The sequence below is a fragment of the Xenia sp. Carnegie-2017 genome, unplaced genomic scaffold (genome assembly GCF_021976095.1).
Source record: "Xenia sp. Carnegie-2017 unplaced genomic scaffold, XeniaSp_v1 HiC_scaffold_14, whole genome shotgun sequence".
Lineage (NCBI taxonomy): Eukaryota > Metazoa > Cnidaria > Anthozoa > Malacalcyonacea > Xeniidae > Xenia > Xenia sp. Carnegie-2017.
The window spans coordinates 10,785,752-10,803,117 of record NW_025813447.1 but is presented as its reverse complement, the minus strand read 5'-3'; the positions used below and the strand labels follow the sequence as shown (position 1 = coordinate 10,803,117).

The 17,366-nt window shown below is 35.1% G+C and overlaps 3 protein-coding genes across 5 annotated transcripts; 1 reads left to right on the top strand and 2 right to left on the bottom strand.

The window, feature by feature from the left end:
- The first annotated feature begins 74 nt into the window (after positions 1 to 74).
- Positions 75 to 1,527, top strand: LOC124435369 (tubulin delta chain-like). The gene is given in 4 exon segments (XM_046985311.1): positions 75 to 800; positions 803 to 1,013; positions 1,076 to 1,451; positions 1,453 to 1,527. Coding segments are annotated over 4 exon segments (1,353 nt in total). The 3' UTR covers positions 1,493 to 1,527.
- Positions 1,528 to 1,643: 116 nt separating this feature from the next.
- LOC124435371 (syntaxin-like) lies at positions 1,644 to 4,929 on the bottom strand. The gene is made up of 11 exons (XM_046985312.1): positions 4,781 to 4,929; positions 4,540 to 4,632; positions 4,290 to 4,389; positions 4,092 to 4,166; positions 3,949 to 4,010; positions 3,325 to 3,433; positions 3,182 to 3,255; positions 3,022 to 3,111; positions 2,824 to 2,871; positions 2,629 to 2,739; positions 1,644 to 2,143 (listed from the first exon to the last, which is right to left on the bottom strand). Exons 1-11 carry the CDS (start codon positions 4,805 to 4,807, stop codon positions 2,069 to 2,071), a joined length of 864 nt encoding a protein of 287 aa, XP_046841268.1. The 5' UTR covers positions 4,808 to 4,929; the 3' UTR covers positions 1,644 to 2,068.
- Positions 4,930 to 5,268: 339 nt separating this feature from the next.
- Positions 5,269 to 16,898, bottom strand: LOC124434439 (citron Rho-interacting kinase-like). 3 transcript variants are annotated; one of them, XM_046984334.1, is made up of 41 exons: positions 16,609 to 16,898; positions 16,443 to 16,534; positions 16,285 to 16,368; positions 15,931 to 16,178; positions 15,762 to 15,855; positions 15,283 to 15,483; positions 14,900 to 15,053; positions 14,427 to 14,818; positions 14,167 to 14,294; positions 13,986 to 14,094; positions 13,729 to 13,782; positions 13,557 to 13,616; positions 13,322 to 13,471; positions 13,048 to 13,155; positions 12,686 to 12,739; positions 12,551 to 12,619; positions 12,309 to 12,416; positions 12,062 to 12,229; positions 11,837 to 11,962; positions 11,459 to 11,614; positions 11,258 to 11,374; positions 11,025 to 11,141; positions 10,845 to 10,954; positions 10,662 to 10,718; positions 10,501 to 10,573; positions 10,324 to 10,428; positions 9,770 to 9,997; positions 9,213 to 9,387; positions 8,821 to 9,034; positions 8,365 to 8,453; positions 8,109 to 8,295; positions 7,938 to 8,035; positions 7,548 to 7,810; positions 7,344 to 7,424; positions 7,125 to 7,272; positions 6,906 to 7,045; positions 6,531 to 6,732; positions 6,250 to 6,378; positions 6,053 to 6,133; positions 5,898 to 5,976; positions 5,269 to 5,826 (listed from the first exon to the last, which is right to left on the bottom strand). In XM_046984334.1, the coding sequence occupies exons 1-41, from the start codon at positions 16,796 to 16,798 to the stop codon at positions 5,532 to 5,534; spliced, it is 5,733 nt and encodes a 1,910-aa protein (XP_046840290.1). In that variant the 5' UTR covers positions 16,799 to 16,898; the 3' UTR covers positions 5,269 to 5,531. The 3 variants fall into 3 exon arrangements, with proteins under 3 accessions (XP_046840290.1, XP_046840292.1, XP_046840291.1); XM_046984336.1 differs by lacking the exon at positions 9,770 to 9,997; XM_046984335.1 differs by lacking the exon at positions 10,662 to 10,718.
- Between the last annotated feature and the right edge of the window lie 468 nt (positions 16,899 to 17,366).

Genomic DNA, 17,366 nt, shown 5'->3' with positions numbered 1-17,366 from the left:
GTACGATTTTTGGATCATGCCTAAACTGTACGCTTTTGTGTTGTTTATAAACTCTCTTTAAAAATTAAAAACTGATGTCTGTTGTGACTTTACAATTGGGCCAATGTGGCAACCAAGTTGGACGTGAATTTTATGACTTACTTTCAAAATCTGCCACCAGACCGAACTTTCAGCACCCCCATAGTTTCCATGGCGATGATTACTTTGAGATGGTCACAGAGCGTTTTTTCGACGAGAATAGCTACGGTAAAATGCTTTGCAGGGCGGTAATGGTGGACACGGAACAGAAAGTCATTTCACAAATGTTTGAAGATACAAAGGCCAAGGGAACCACATGGAGTTATCGTCGAGATGGACAGGTATCAGGGAAGAGAGGGTCAGGCAACAACTGGGCACTTGGTTATTGTTTCCATGGTCAGAATTGCGTTTCAGATGTTTTGGAAGCGGTATCCAAAGAAGTTGAGAGATGTGATAGTTTAGGTTGTTTTCTGACTTTAATGAGTGTTGCTGGTGGAACAGGATCTGGTTTGGGTACTTTTCTTACTACAGCCATAAAGGATGAGTTTCCTCATGTTACTATCATCAACAATGCAATCTGGCCATACACCATGGGAGAAGTTATCATACAAAACTATAATGCAGTCTTGACATTGTCTCACTTATACTCCTCATCTGACGCTATCATTTTCATGGAGAATGACAAGATGCAACAAATATGCACGCAGTTACTAAAAATCAAAAATGTTTCATTTAAGGACATCAATAAGGTGATTAGCGATGAAATTGGCTGGGGTATGCCTCAGCATCTCTTGCAAAGGAGTCTAAATACTTGTCAAAGTTTTGTCTGGCTGATATTTTATCCAACACATGCTCTCATCCTGGGTACAAACTTCTTAATATTCTCAACATTCCCATCATTCCTAAGGCATCTTTAGTGTATACGTCATACAACTGGAACATGCTTGTGAAGCATGCTCGACAAATGTTGATTTCAGATGCAAAATTGGAGGAAGGTAAGATCGTTTTGGGGAATATGTACCAGTTGCTATTTTCAAACTTCACTGCTATTTCACAGGAATAAACTGGTCAGTTAAGGTACCTGAATCACCTCAACCAATTCCAAAAGCAGACCCAATGTCACATATCAACAAGTCTGTGGCCAATCAAACATTTCTTCGTGGAAAAGACTCAGAAACTGTTGATCTATCCCCATTCAAGCAACCACAATTGTATGCAAACTGGATACCAAAAGACAAAAGCTTTCATAATGCACATCAAAGGTACAGCTACAATGATACAGACCAATCACTAACCTTGTTGAGTAACTCTCAAAGTCCAGTTAAACCACTCAATACTGTAATCAGCAAGGCATGGAAAATGTTTTCATCTCGTGCATATATACATCAGTATATACACCAAGGAATAGTGGAAGATGATTTTCTTGATAGTTTTATCACTCGAACAAGTTGTTAAGAACTATGCTAGCCTTTAAATTTGACTGGAAAATAAAGTTTGCTTCTTCATTAACATTTCTTAATTTTGTTTAAGAAACACATTTACAATGCAACAGTTATTATTGGGGCAAAATCTTCTTAAGAGGAACTTCATCGATTTCTCAAAACAAGTTAAAATCAGGTTAGACATATGATTCAAAACTGATATTTTCTTGAATCAATGTTATATAAATACATGTATGTAAATTGTAATTATAGAACAAATTATTTTGACCTTGTTTGATGATATGTAGCATTCAACAAGAATGTATGCAAATTTTATAACTCAGTAGTGATTGACTGGATTTTTGTCTAATTCATAAATACTAGTATTGAAGTCTCTTTGGCAAGTGCAAAGTCCTTCCTCTCACTCAAAGAAAACAATACTTTTGTTGCTTGTGGCCAACTAGCATTTTCCAAAAGAAATCATGTATATATATCTACCCAACTTTCTTGATAAAGTGAAAATCATGTTAATACTAAAATTTTCAACTACACATAAAAATATGATACTTTTAGCATGGCAATGGCTTCATACAAGCAATCGGCTGACATGTTACCACAGGTCATCTAGTTCACACAGAAACGTAAATTATCACCCCGATGATGATAAGCAATAGCACACAAAGAATTGCCACAATTATTTTTTTCTATAAAGGAAGGAAAAACTTTGAATGATAACATTTCAGACTATAATTAAATTTGATTTAATGATTGGAATTGACAGCTATAAATGTGGCAATACTGTTGAATATCAACTGATGACTAAAGCTGGTCATGGCAAAGAAAAAGGTAGGAAAATTTGAAATATTTGATGGGAAAAAATTAGTTTCAGTCTCATTGGGATACTAAAATTGCAAAGTGTATCAGAAGTACGGTAAAATATCACGATTCTTGGCTTTACCGATGTTAGCTTACCTGATGATATTTTAGGTCAGTATGTGTAATATCTATTACCACATGCTTGAATAGAGTGTGAAAAAAAGTGTACAAAATCAAAACTAGACACAAGTTAAAATTTCTGCCTTTAGAAAATCAGATGATAATTGACAACAGCATGGTAATGACACACGTACGTACTTCAGTGCCAATTCCAACCACTATATATTTGAAATATGAGTAGATGATAACCAACCCTTCGAGCTTTACTCTGATATTTTACTGCTTTCTTAGTTTCATTTTTTGCCGATGAAATATAATCTGCAGCGTTGTCAACATTGTGTTCAATTCTATTTATCATTTCACCCTGCATATGCACAATAATGTCAAAATCACATGATGAACATTAAAACAATACAATCAACCATGGAAAATTTGTTGAAAATCTAACCTGGCTTTCTACTAGCATCGCCATATCAAGAAACATTTCATGTAGTTCCTATTAAAAATGTTTTGAAATAAAATACTAAACAGAATAAGCTTTGCAATATAGTGATTGAATTTAACAAACAACTATAACAGAAATATTATCAAGTGAAAATCTAATAACATGTTTAGGATGCAACAAGCATGTACTGTCAAATCTTACCCGAATGCTTTTCTCTAGATTTACTATGTCCTGATGTCGAGCCTCGATGTCGCCCAAAGCTTGTCTTGCTTGCTGCGTCTCAATAATAATCTAGATATTCACCATAGCAATACACAATAAAACAATAGATCGATAAGAACTTTAAAGCATTTCCAAATACCCCTGATGTGAACAAAGCAATATTTTTCTTTTCCAACATGTCTTCAACCTCTTCACTACTTTTTGATTGTCCAGCTGAGGTAAAAAAAACATACATTACTCATTTATTTTGTCTACATTGGAAGCTAAATATCACCAGCTTACTTATATCCAATTGTCGCTGAATCCTTTCTTTACACTTTTCTCTGTACGAAACTTGAATTGTGTTGTAGTTAGACATTACATCAGCAAAATCTCGAGACAAGGCTGCATGCTGTAATAATACAAAAACAAAAAATTCACAATTCTTATGTCGTCTGGCATCCCAATTACATTTGCAGGTAGTTCAATTATTATCAGAACAGAAAGTCATATGATAGTCAACTAGTACATTTGAAAATACACTTGAACATACTGGTACACTTGAATATACACTTGACCATATTGGTACACTTGAGCATACACTTGAACATACACTTGAACATACATGATACACTTGAACATACATGGTACACTTGAACATACATGGTACACTTGAACATACATGGTACACTTGAACATACATGGTGCACTTGAACATACATGGTATGCTTGAACATACATGGTATGCTTGAACATACATGGTACACTTGAACATACATGGTACATATAGGTAATCCAATTATTCTAGCAAATGCTATCTTTTAAATTTCAAATGCTAGTATGGCCAGACCTTGATCAAAAGAATCAATTATAATTCCCACAAATATATTTGATCCTAAACAATAAACTCATCCATGTTAACCAGACCTGGCCAACTTTGATTCTTGTTTGGGCATTTTCCCTGTCATCATGAATTTTCTGTTCCATAGCTAAATTTCAGCACGAATGGTCATTCATATTATACTGCACAAGTTCATATGAAAATTTCAGGTACTGTTACGATGACTTACCCTTGAGCTTAGCCCTCACATTGTTTGCATCTTTTTTAATCACACCCATTAGATTGTCAAGTTCTGAATTGACGCCTTCAAACATTTATCAAAATTATCATCTTTATGTTTTCAAGCATTATTTTTTTATATATGTTACAAAGTACGACACTTAAATCTACACCGTAATCAACACAAAATATTTAAGTCATTCCTTACGATCGTCGACAACAGGCGCTGAAAGAATAGAACTGTGTTTTTTCTTCACATTGTCGATATTTCGTTTGATGCCCTCAATACTATTACGAATATCGTTCACCTAAATGGAGAAAGTCATGGGTACTGTTATCACTTTTCATTATGAAAATTTACAAGTTCGATAAATTTGCCTACAACTTATATGTGCGTGTTTACTCTGTACAATCGAACGGAAATTAAAATATCGGTCTTTATTGCTTTAGTTTCATACCTCTTTCTGAAAGACGTCCATGAAACTTTGATCGATTTGAACTGTGTGTTCATCGTCATCACTAGCAAAATCCTCGGTTTTCTGGGCAGCCGCCTTCACCACAAATGTTCAAAAATATTTGCGAATATAAAGCAACTTACAAGTAGACTACCTCATATCCTGTATGCTAGAGTTGTTAGACACATTACTACTTATGATCAACGTACATACTGACGCACAAAACCATATTACTACAACGAACCTGTAATGCCCGTAGTCTGTCCCTCATCGTGCGCAACGACAAACAAAAATCGAGAGAAAACAACCAATTTTTTACTGTGTATATCCTCTTTCAAGAATCCGCCATAGTGAGTAGTGTTTCGTCTGAGAGACTAGGAACAAGTAGGCGTTCCTCTTCTCTGCACTCAAAACATTGACTCAGCACCGTTCTCTGCAATTATGGATGCAAATCACAAAACACAACAGACTAATGTTTGTGGGGTAATTTATGCAAGATTTTCATATAATCACTCAATCTCTGTAAAAATGTAGGCGACCTAAGCCATTTTATCGAAGAATACTTTGGAGGATCGAAGTGATCAACACGTTGAACGCGACTAAAACGATAATGTAGAAACCATGCTCAATAAGATTCAGAACACTTCGTTGAGACGGGCAACTGAAACAGAGGGCAGGAAGGGATCGGTGTGGTTAATGCAAGTTTAAGTAAAATTAATAGGAATCAACTCCTTAAAAATGCAATAATTTTATGTAAAATATTTCTATTGATTACAAAATTCGTTTAAAATAATTGATAATTATTCCGAAGACTTGGAACTGAATGTGCAGTCTAAACTATTATTTATATATTTGGACATACATGCATTTATATATATCATCCCTTTTTTCATCCCAGTTTAATTTGCCAGCAAAAAGGTTCAATGCAATGTCTTATGTTATTTTATCTATACTAGAAAGTAAAGAAGCCATTTCATAATATCTTTCACAAAATGTCAGTGTCTAAGCGAGCTTTGTAAAAAGCGTTGAGGATCTTTCGAAAATGCACTAAACGATGGCGGAGTTTCATTTTCGGAACCAACGGCTGAACGACGACGCTTTATCGTATGCCGTGACGTTGCCTGACAAGCATTGAGTTCCACAGAGTTTAATACCGATGACAAATTGCCTTGGCAACACATGATTTGGATCTTGTCAGACATTGCACTAACGACGTATACTGCACCAGCTCTTAATGCTGCTCCAAGGATTCGTGGTCTTTCTATGGAGGCGAATGTTCGGGACATGGTACTTTGGGGAAAAAAGTTCCATCAATAATTATAGCAAAGCATCAACAACTATTATTGATTGACAACACTTACCACTGATTATGAAGTGAAGAAATCTGACAAACTTCAACAGAGTTAAAATATGTGACATACAAGTAAGGTTTCTTGTACGCTAAAATAAAAAAAAGAAATTACCGTATATAATACAATTACATAAGAATTGTAGTTTGCTCTAAAGTAAAAATTACCGAAGGAGAGAGGAAGGCCACTCCATTTTAGATCTTCATTTCGTGTTCGCTCACCGTTTCCATTGACAAACACACCCGAACCTATAAAAAACAACATCTCAAATTTAAATGCAATCGAATCGTCTCGAAACCTACAGGCTCTTGATTCTCTTCACTCCAACTTGCAAGATGAATTGTTCATCAAAAGCTTTTCTTACCATTGAAACAAAGCAGAAACTCTTCTTCGGTAGATTCTGATAAATGAAGAACATCAACAGGGAAAGACTCGGGTCGTATATAATCAAGGTCACCGTCTTTTAGAGTGTTTTCTTGTGTGTGGAGAAAATCTATTTAGAAATAACGTGAAAATTTCGACGAATTTATTAGGTTACAATGACATTTTAGGCACCCATTCACAGGCAATAAAATTACCTTATACCTAACACACCAACATTTATTCAAACTAAAGATTACCTAATTACGATAAACTTCAACCGACCTGTCAAACAAAAGTGTCGGAGATCAATCTGATAAAACTTGTCACATCCAATGATTACTTTGTCGTTTGCAAAAGCAATACATATACATGGTTCAAAACACTCTACTTCTTTTCTCTTTACGAAAGAATTCATTGACGTGTTGTATCTTAAAATGGAGATCTTGTTAGATACGGCAGCACACAGGAACGTCGTATCTCCAATCTGATGAGAAAACAAAACAAAAAGTGGGTAGGGTCAGAAGAATGTCTCGGGAATGGACATGAAAGGCAAGGAGAGCGTTTGGATTTATAGTCATTAAACAGATGTGAACAAAAAAAGATGTTTGTGTAGCTACTGTATATGGTTTTAGATGTTTTAGATTTTAAAACAACAACCTTCTTCGATGCAAAGAGATGACAATTAATAATGTTGCCGACATCTTGGAACTCCAAAGAATTTAAAGGTACTTCACAGAACTGTTTCGTACAAGCCTCTAATTGTTTCAGATCGATAGCGATTAACTGCCGTTCAACACCTTCAAATTATTATATAAATACACTGGTTATGACATTAAAACTTCAGTAATGTCAACAAAAACCAATAAATTTACTCACCAAAAATCAGGAGAGCGAGACCAACATCTCGATCAATGTTTATTTGATAGACTTTCCTAATTCCAGGAATAAGACGAGGTCTGTTATCATCTTCACTTTTCAAGATCGATAATGTAAACAAGCCTTCTGCAGCTCCAAGTAATACAAACTGCAAACCATGGAAAACATTTATAAAAAATTGAACAAAACGAAAAAAATGAGTTAATAAAGTCATTATACTTTGTCATTGAGAGCACAAGCAGTGTTTATATCCAGACGCTCATCTTTAATCATTGTTAACAATACATCAAGGAACACTTTCTGTAAAATAAAAAAATGCAAAAAACACAAATTATTAGAGAGCAATCAAGACAAAAAAATCCAGAACAAGTATACAAAAGGATATTGATGTATAAGATAGGTTTATACATAAACTTCAAATACCTGATGACTTTTACCGACGTCATTGTCTCTTTCTCTCACGATGTTCTCCAATGCCCGCACCCATCTTTGTTTCTCAGGAAAACTGGAAGAAAGTAAGTGCAACGTGCAACCGGGCCAACAAGTGGTCTGGGGACGAATCTCGATTGAAAAGACGTAGGGAAGGTCTGTTGCTGCCACACCAAGTAAATCCGAGCGTGCAATAGCAGAGTGAACTTTCACATCGTTATCGCTGGACGATAAGTTGAATGTTTCATCATATTGATCTAAATAAAATATGCAAATAATTAACCACATTAAACAGGCATTGCGGTAAGTTCTCTTCCCACCCCCCCCCCCCACATTTTTAAAAACAACTTCGATTTTTAAAAGAAATCCTACCGCAAAACATACCCGAACTGTTGATGTCTGGTGCTGTTTCTGAAATGTTCAACACTCCATCGTTTAAATATACCCATTTTGAATCCCAACCGCCTCTGGTAGAGCCATTTCTGACAATAAATCAAATAACAATCGTCAAAGCATGTTTAAATATGTTTTACTTACTGATATCTCTTATTGTACCTTGCTATCTTCAAATATCCCTCGACGATGGAGATGTTTTCAACATCAGAGATATCTCCTAACGACGATGACTTACTACTCACAGGTCCAAGTAACATTTCACTGAAATGTTCAACATACTGAGTCGGCAATCCACAGGTCCGCGGTAACAACAGTGAACACTTGGTATGACAGACAATGTTACATTCTAAAGATACGAACGTTGCAGGCGTTTAGTGTAACAGATTTGCTATAAAACATGAAAGAGAATCATTACCCGTGCATTTTGATATTTGTCTACCAAACAAAATACTGTCGAGGCATACAGGACATCTCGTGGCGCGCATATTCATCAGAGTAGTAAACCTGAAGTGCAAAAAACATTTTGTTCATTGCGTTACGTATAGTTTACAATCTTCGTATTCTCTGGAACACGAGACATCTATCGATTCTAAACTCCTCTTTCTTCAGTAAAAATCATCTCTTATTTATGTAATAAGATTAATACTGGCCGGAATACAAATGTTGTTTGTTGTTGTTTGTTTTATTTATGTAATGTTACAGCATCAAGTAAACTAACTTATTTCATAAAGAAACAGCCTTGCTAAGGATTCTATAAGGAGCAAACGTTTTCTCTATTTCATTATTTGTCACCAAAGGCGAAATCCTAAACTAAAAAAACTTTATCTTTTGCTTGATGAAAAAAAGAACGACGAATAAATACTTCATTCACCTGTGAGGAATGTTATGATGCATTCGTTCTTTCGGTCTGTGACGAGACTCCGAATTCTTCCTTTTCCATGATGTTGAAGGGGTTAAAGTTGAGCCTGGGCTGGGCTGCTGACTTGGTGATTGCTGGATCGCAGATATCACAGCAATGGACTGGTTCGAGCGAGGAGCGACTGTCGCATTAGGAGTAAACTGACAACGACCTTTCCAATACATTACTTCAATGAAAGCACGTAGTAAAAAATACATCGTTTAAAAAACTTGAATAGCAAACAGGTCAATGACAGACTAAACACAGATGGTAAAAACTAATGAACGACAAGTTTAGCCCTAAGTTTTCAGAAAGATAAAATTTTCAACCAATGTGTTAGACTGCTAGTGAGTTCAACCATGTACCTTTTTCCTTCGTTTCATCCAGTTCCTCTCTGACTTTCTTTAACTCTAATTGCAATTGAGATTTACTCCTTCGCTCTTTCTCCAACGACTGTTGGAGTTCACTTCCTTTATATGATAGTAAATTACGCTCGCTTGTATGTTTCCGTAACATTTTGAGGCCTGACACACCAAGACGCTAATGAACAAAACATTGAAAAAGTCAGAAGAAGGAATCAACAGAAAGCTTTTAACTAAAAGCAAAACATGACAAAAGCCATAGATAAAATATGATTTGAAGGCAAACGACAGCTTACAGGAGAATGAATACAGGAAAGATTTTTATGCAATACTCCATCATGGAAGATTGATGAAAGGTTCACTTAAAGTGATTATCAAAAAATGTATAAATAAAGGGTTCAATCAACAACAGTCCTCTAAGGAAATTTGGATGCAACAGAAAAAAGACAAAAAACGTCGAACCAATCACACTAGAGTAACAACAAAAAAAACAACTTTGTTTTGGAATGCACGATTGGCGAAAGTAAAAAGTGACAGAAAATATTAAAGGTTTTGCAGACCTTTCGTTTTGATGATTTATTCTCCGCTTTCGAGTGCAAGAAATCAATAAGTTTTGACTGTTGAGCACTCGTCGAAACAAGTTTAACTTTCTCTTCGGCATGAAGTGACTTCAAGATTTCTAAATTCTCCGCCATAGCATTACTTTCAGCTACCAATTCATCACAGTATTCTTTCTGATTTTGTAATTCTCTTTCAAGTGACAACACGATATCTTTTTGTTGCTCAACCTACGACGGATATTCGGCATTCTTAATGAGAGTGACAGAAAAAGCTCTTCTCCTCAACCGGCTCTCCCCCCCCCTTAAACATTATTATCCACTTTGAACTGGAACGGAAGCTCTCGCGAAAAATAACCTTTTCCAATCAAACATGTACGTAACATACAGCTCTACACTACTGTGTTGAAGGATACAAGTATTATTTACCCTTTTGTTTTAAAAATTGAAAAAATCAAAGAATGTAATCATTTGATCACTTCTGACAGCAAAGAGTCTTTAGTATAGTATACTACATTTCTTAACTTATGAAACAACAACAAATAAAACATATTTACCTCCGCCAGTAAAGATGTTTTCGAGGAACATTCCTTCTCCATTTTTCTCTCAAGTGATCTTAGATTCATCTCACTTCTAGCGAGTTGATTTTCCATGTTAGATATCTTAAAATATCAAAACCAAACACTTTAAGCAAGTCTTATATTGAAAATCAATTACAAAAATTAAAATGATACCGTTTTTTGGTACTCCTCGCTTTGATCTTTATACTTTTGCAGTTCGTTATCTTTTTTTTCGAAGACTTGATCTCTAAAAAACATTAATAAACATTTTTATTTCAATTCATATTCATGCATACTACCAAAAACACATGGAAAGTATAATAATTAAAAATTACAGCTCGCTCTGAGAAAGTCTTGCTTCGTATTTTTCATTTGTCAGTATTATTTGTTTTCTAAGATAAATAAATAAGTGTCACAACACGAATAAAACATTTCTGCATTTCAGGCAATGCATATATCATCCGACAATTTCTCACTATTTATTCAATACAATAAACCACGGCATTTTTGAAGCGTACTTCTCGATTTCCAGTTTTATATTTCTTTCATCTAATTCATCATTTAGTATTTCTAGTTCCTCGATTTGTCCCTCGAGCATAGAGCATGTAGCTTTCAAGGCATCAATAGTCTACCGTGAAAATTAATTATGTAATTATCAGGTATACAATAAAACATGCTTTAACGAAAGAAATCTCAACCTTTTGATGACCAATCACAAGATTGGACGCTTCAGAAAGTTTATCAATGTACACTTCACTTTGTCCTTTTACTTCAGACAGCTCTTCATTAATTCTTCGTAATTCACTTTGTAAATCCTTTTAATGAAAATTCAAAGAAAAAATTCGAACAAAAAGGTCAGGTACAAAGACTTTAACTTTGTTTCGTCTATTGAAATGACAAAGCAAATATTCAGAAATGATGTAACGCGAACCTTTGCCTTCGATTTCAGTTCCTTATTTTCCGCATTCAAAAAAACAACTTCAGCTTTAAGATCTTGGATCTCTTCTCTATCTTTACTCAACAACTCTTTCTCTTTCTTCTGTAACGTCTTGAGTCAAAACAAAGGCAACATTTAATATTGACAATCTCTTCAACACAATGCTTAATGAACACAATAAACAAACATACTCACCATGCACTCGTCATTACAAAGACGACTTTTCTTCAACTCATTTTGTAAGCATTCCGTTTCTTTGCTCGATTCAACTAATTTCATTTCCAAAGTCTTACATTTCTCATTTAGTTCACGAATTTCATCTGTATCCTCTTCGCAAGTCGCGTTAATAGCCTATAGATTGCGTCGAGGGAGAAATATCATCAAAGGTGGATTCACTAACTCCATGGAGAAATCATATACAATAATTTCGAGTAGTATGTGGAAGAAGTAAAGGAACAAAAAACTGGAGAGTGACATGATTTTGGTAAGATAAACACAAAAATGTGCCGGTAAGTAGATTCCAGGGTAAGCTTGACCTTTTGCTTAATCAGTTCTTGTATCGGATTATCTTACCTGCTCATTTTGAAGAAGACTTTCAATCAAGCTGTCTTTGCTTTGTAGATCTTCTTCTAACTCGTTCTTCAGAATCGTTTCGTTCTCCAGTTGCTTATGTAATATCGCTATTTGCTCCTCTAATTTCTGATAATAGTTGAAAGCAACCAATGAAATTATTCTTCACTTAAAACATATGTTAAAACAAGTGAAAACTGAAAAGATTATTTAAAAACTCATTGCAACCTTCTTCGAATCCTTTGAGTCGTTCAACTCGATGCGAATAACATTCAGCAATGCCTTTTGTTCTAATTCTCCTTTTGTCGTTTCGACATTTTTATTTTTCACTTTTTGCATTTCATTTTTTACATTTGTGAAATTTCTCTTCAACTCCTCGACCTCAGACATCAGCTTCTACAAAAATGAAATAAAATCATATCATATCGTTGAAATTTTGGAATCTCGATAAAATTTAAAACATAAAGTTAAAAACCTCGTTTTCCAACACGACAACTTCATATTTCTTGTTAACATTAAACACTTCATCGCGAAAATCTTTCTCTCGTTTACTTATATCACGTTTCAAATCTTCGCCAACATCCTAATAATATACCGAAAGACACATACATAGAAATCCTACAACAGATGTTGAACATTCATGGATTAACAAGTACAATAGAGGCAGGACAGTAAATTGATGTGCATATGAATACATAATTGTATGTATAAACTCACATAAACTTCATCAACTTCTTTTTCCATTTTTTTAACAGCTTCATCCAAGATTTTGTTCTTCTTCACGGCCTAAAATATCGACTTGTTTACGTAAATAGGCTTGTCATTATTTTATACAATATCAACTGTTCAAACCTTAGCACAATCTTCTTCAGCGCTTTCGAGTTTTCTCTTAAGAGATTTATTACCCTATACGATGACAGAACATAGGCAAATGTAATTGAATAAGATAAAAAGAAAACATATGGAATTCTTCATATGGGATTCGTAGGGATCCAAAGATAGTGAAATGTTTACAAAAAAACATTGCCTTAATTGGAATCATTCATAAAATGTTTCATGCATTTATTTCATTCTGTATCATCTCGCATTAAATCCACTCGACAACTAAAAAGTTCATGAAATCGACATTCACGCCAAGTTCAGAGCAACAGGTGGAAGATTTTCAAAGACATTTAATGTCGCACAAGAATATTTAACGCAAACCATCCACCCACCACAAGTTGCATTTTCAATTCGCGACATTCTTCGACTTTTTGCTGAAATTCTTCCCGTAATTTTGTCATATCATTTCTTTCTTTCTCCTGATATTGCGACAGAGCATCCTGAATAACACGAGAAAAGTGTTTCTTCAAATAACACATTAGCTACAATCAAATAGATCCTGTATCTATGAGTGTGTTTTCTGTGTGTGGATATTGTTTCATGACATAATGTTATAGCATCTTGAAGATGACTCAACACATAGAACATGTACATTTTATACAATACCAGTACTCTCGTGGAGATCTCCTCAACTCTTCTTTTCGATGTTGGTGTTATTGCAACAGGACTTCTCTGACTTTGTTTAACACGCTCAACTGGACTAACGTTACTGACGGTCTCTTCAAATTCCCTGACTTGTTTTAACTCGGCTAGCATCTTTACATACACAAAGAAGAAACATCGAAGGTCAGGAATAGATTAATGCTCATATTTGAAACAGTGTTAGATAACCATGCATTACCTCAATAAAATGATTTTCATCAAAAGCTTTTTCTTGCAATTCTTTTAACTGCTTTTTCAACTACACAGGGAATAAATGGAAAGTGTTTAAATTTGAAAGATGAAAAGAATAGATGAAAACCAATCATAATTGTAAAGAAATATCGTTGTTTATTGCGCTCTAAATTACTAACCTCCTCGACAGCTTTTTGTAGCTCCTCTATGGTCTTATCTTTGCTGCCAACAAGCTAAAATTCGCAAACAACACTTGATTGAAAAAATGAAAGTTTTCAATTTCAATGCCAGCAACAGACTTAAAGTGTATCAGTTGAAATTTCAACTCTTCATAATGGTCTTAAGTAAAATTCACAAAATGCGCGCGTTATTCTATGGCTTGGCTAACTTGCTCTTATCATAATCCAAATTTAACAACAAATATACTAATACTTACTTTTTGTAGAGAACACAGTTCATCCTTCAGGTGTTGAGACCGTTTCATAGCAACAAAACGATCTTCCTCCAACTGTGCTACCACTATTTGTTGTTCATCCAAAGCCTCACTGATGTGAAATCAAACACGAAATTAAAATCATTCTATGATTATATCTTGCTTACAACACGTCAAATGTTACCTTGTCTCTAATTTACGTAAATCACGTGCTTTTGTCCTCATCTCGTCAATTTCTGACATCAATTTTAACGCCATGTTATCATCGTTTAATGTCCGAGTTCTTTCTTCATCCAGTCGTTTCTTCAAATCCTTAACACAGCCATCAAACAATAAATGATTGCGGTCATTAAAGAAACTTGAATAAACTATCTGAAGAATTATATTGCAGAAAAGGTAACTCTCGAGCCGACTTCACGAACAACATTCAAAATGGTAACTCACCTTCAACTCTGTTTCCTTCAAAATATTTTCTTTTTCCAGTAAATCTTTTTCAAAAGCAATTTTTTCCAAATTAGATGTTTTAGCTTTCAACAGCGACTGAAGCTGTTCGATTCTAACTTTACAAAAATTTTCATCCAAAGTGACGTCATCTGCTATGACGTCATCGGTTGTGACGATTTCACGCACGCGACCATCCTCAGCACGTTGCACGGACTTGTTCGGGTCATTTCGTTTGATGAACGTAAAACCAACGAAGGGAAGATCATTTCCGCTGAACGAATTTTTCATTGGTGTTTTTCCACCAAACGTCGGTGCTTCCTCTTCTGGATCAAACTCATCAAAATTAGATGTATCATCCTGCCCTGTGATTGGTGGAATAAATGGCGGAGTTTCTGGAAAGCAAAACGTTTGAGGTAAGATATTTTCTTTCAAGAGAACATGATAAAACATCGAGATATTGCGAATATAAACACCTGCAGAAAGTTGACTCCAGTTTATTTCCTTAAAAAAGGAATGTTTTACAAGATGTTCGTGCTTGAAACGACTGTCAATATCCGTAAGAAGACCTCGGATTAAACCTTTCATGGACGCACTGGCTTTAAATCCAGTGGGAAATGACAGTGATTCCTAATTACCAAAATATGGATATTCTGATTTAATCATTAATTCCAATGATTTCATAAATGCTTATTTAATAAATGCTAGTGGTTCCCGAGAGGGTGGGGGTTGGGGGGAGAAGTGGCGATAAAGAGATATGAAGCATTAAATAGAGGGAGGTATTTTATATCATTTCTATAGATCATTTATGGTATGTGTTGCATGTTGCTTAGTATGTATGAGAGAAAATCCTTCCTACCTTATGGTTCATGATTTTACAGTAGGTGAAGGCAACAGAGTCGGCAGAAAATGGTGTGTTGCCATACATCATTTCATATGCCACTACCCCAAGAGACCACCAGTCACATTCAACACCATAACCATCATTTGCTCCCTCCAGACTTGTCAGCACCTCGGGGGAGATATACTCTGGAGTGCCCACAGCCATTCTTGAACGAACCTTTGGCAAAATATTGGAATGATGTAGAAGATGAATTCACAGGCATCAAAAAGATGACTGAAATCGTGATCTTTATAAAACACAATGAAGTAAAAAAAATTCTTCATACAAAAGTTATCATTAGAGGTGTTCAGATCATAAAACACAATGTGTTAAACAAATTTCTTCATACAAATGTTGTCATTAGAGGTGTTCAGAACATGCACAATGTCTGGAAGTGTAAGAATGAAGAAACTGATCGTTTCATTGTGTTCACAGTCAGGTAGTTTCTAACTTACTTTACTGTTGGATTCTAATTTTGCTGCAGAACCAAAGTCAGCAAGCTTGATATGACCTGTTCTGTCGATCAATATGTTGTCAGGCTTTACATCCCTAACATAGTAAAATAAAAATCTTCCTTGGTACACATTATTATCATTGTCAGCAACTTGTCAACAACAGCAACACCTGTGAACGTAGCCCATTCCATGAAGAAAATGAAGAGCCATTATGATCTCTGCAAGATAAAACCTTGCAATTTTCTCATCCAGTATCTCATTCTCCTGTTTACTGAGCAAGGTAAGAAGATCTCCTCCTGGATGAAACTCCATTACAAGATAAAGGTTTTTTTGATCTTGAAATGCATATTGTAACGAAGTTATCCATCTTGACCCACTGTAAGCCATGATATTTCTTTCTTCTTCAAAAAATGCTACCTAACAATTTTAAAGAATTTATTTACTTAGAAGCAAGTGAACCTTTCTAGATCTTATACCACAAAAAACAGCTACTGAATATATGTACGACAGTGTCTACGATTACATTTTCTTGTGCCAACATTTCACTTTTCTTCAATGTTTTCAAAGCAAAAACTTTATTGGTTTGTATTTCTTTTACAACAGCGACCTAAAACAGAAAATAAATGCTCAAGTCCTAACCATTGATCAGCAGTTACCATCATTAAAACATGCATTGCATACCGTTCCAAAATGACCACGTCCAATAATGCTAACGACTTTGAAATCATTAATACATGGTCTAGATTTGCTAATGTTTTCTATGTCCTCTTTATCTATTAAAATATGTCATAAAACCCTCCGTTTAATGGCTCTGCTCATATTTGTAACGTCTTAAATGTGTACTCACATTTCTGGACAAACTTAGCCACATGCTTGTCTTTCTGCAAGTATTCTGAGCGGCATTCATTGTAAAATGCGAGAATGGCATCGATCAAACCTTCCTCAGACAAACTCATTGCCTTTCTATCAGTTGGACTATTGTCCTCCAAAATTCGTTTTAATTTAGCACAACGTGAGAAAATGGTATCTTGAGCCATCACTTATTTCTAAAATTGTGTTTTTGCAACCGTAGTACTTTGAATAATGGCGATATTCAATTTAAACTTCCATAACAGCTAAAGTAACTAATAAAACGTCCGTTTGGAAATGAGAACAGTTCAGTTGCTTCGAATTCGAGATATGTATTAAACTCTGTCCTGTGATTGGTTTATCGCTTTCCCAGGATACACTGTGATTGGCGTTTCACACAAAGCGGTTTAATTCAAAGCAGTTGTTTTGACGACGGTGTTGCTAACATTAGGATTTTATGGTATTTGATGAACGGTCACGTGTTGAGAAAGCATGACAATGTTATATACCACTCTGGGAAAACAAAAAATTCATCTTAGAACAAATTTTGAACCTAATCTTGTGTGATGTCATATGGGAGCATTGTAGCAATTTTTATCACAAGAAGATTGTGCAAGTACCATACCAGGCTTACAACATTGCAAGGCGGGCGGGGTGGGTGGGGGGAGGATATTACAATTTGCGTTCAACTGGTAACTGTCCCGAATTTTCGCGTTTGTTTACGTTTCAAGCGTCACGTTTGTCAGACGAAACGTC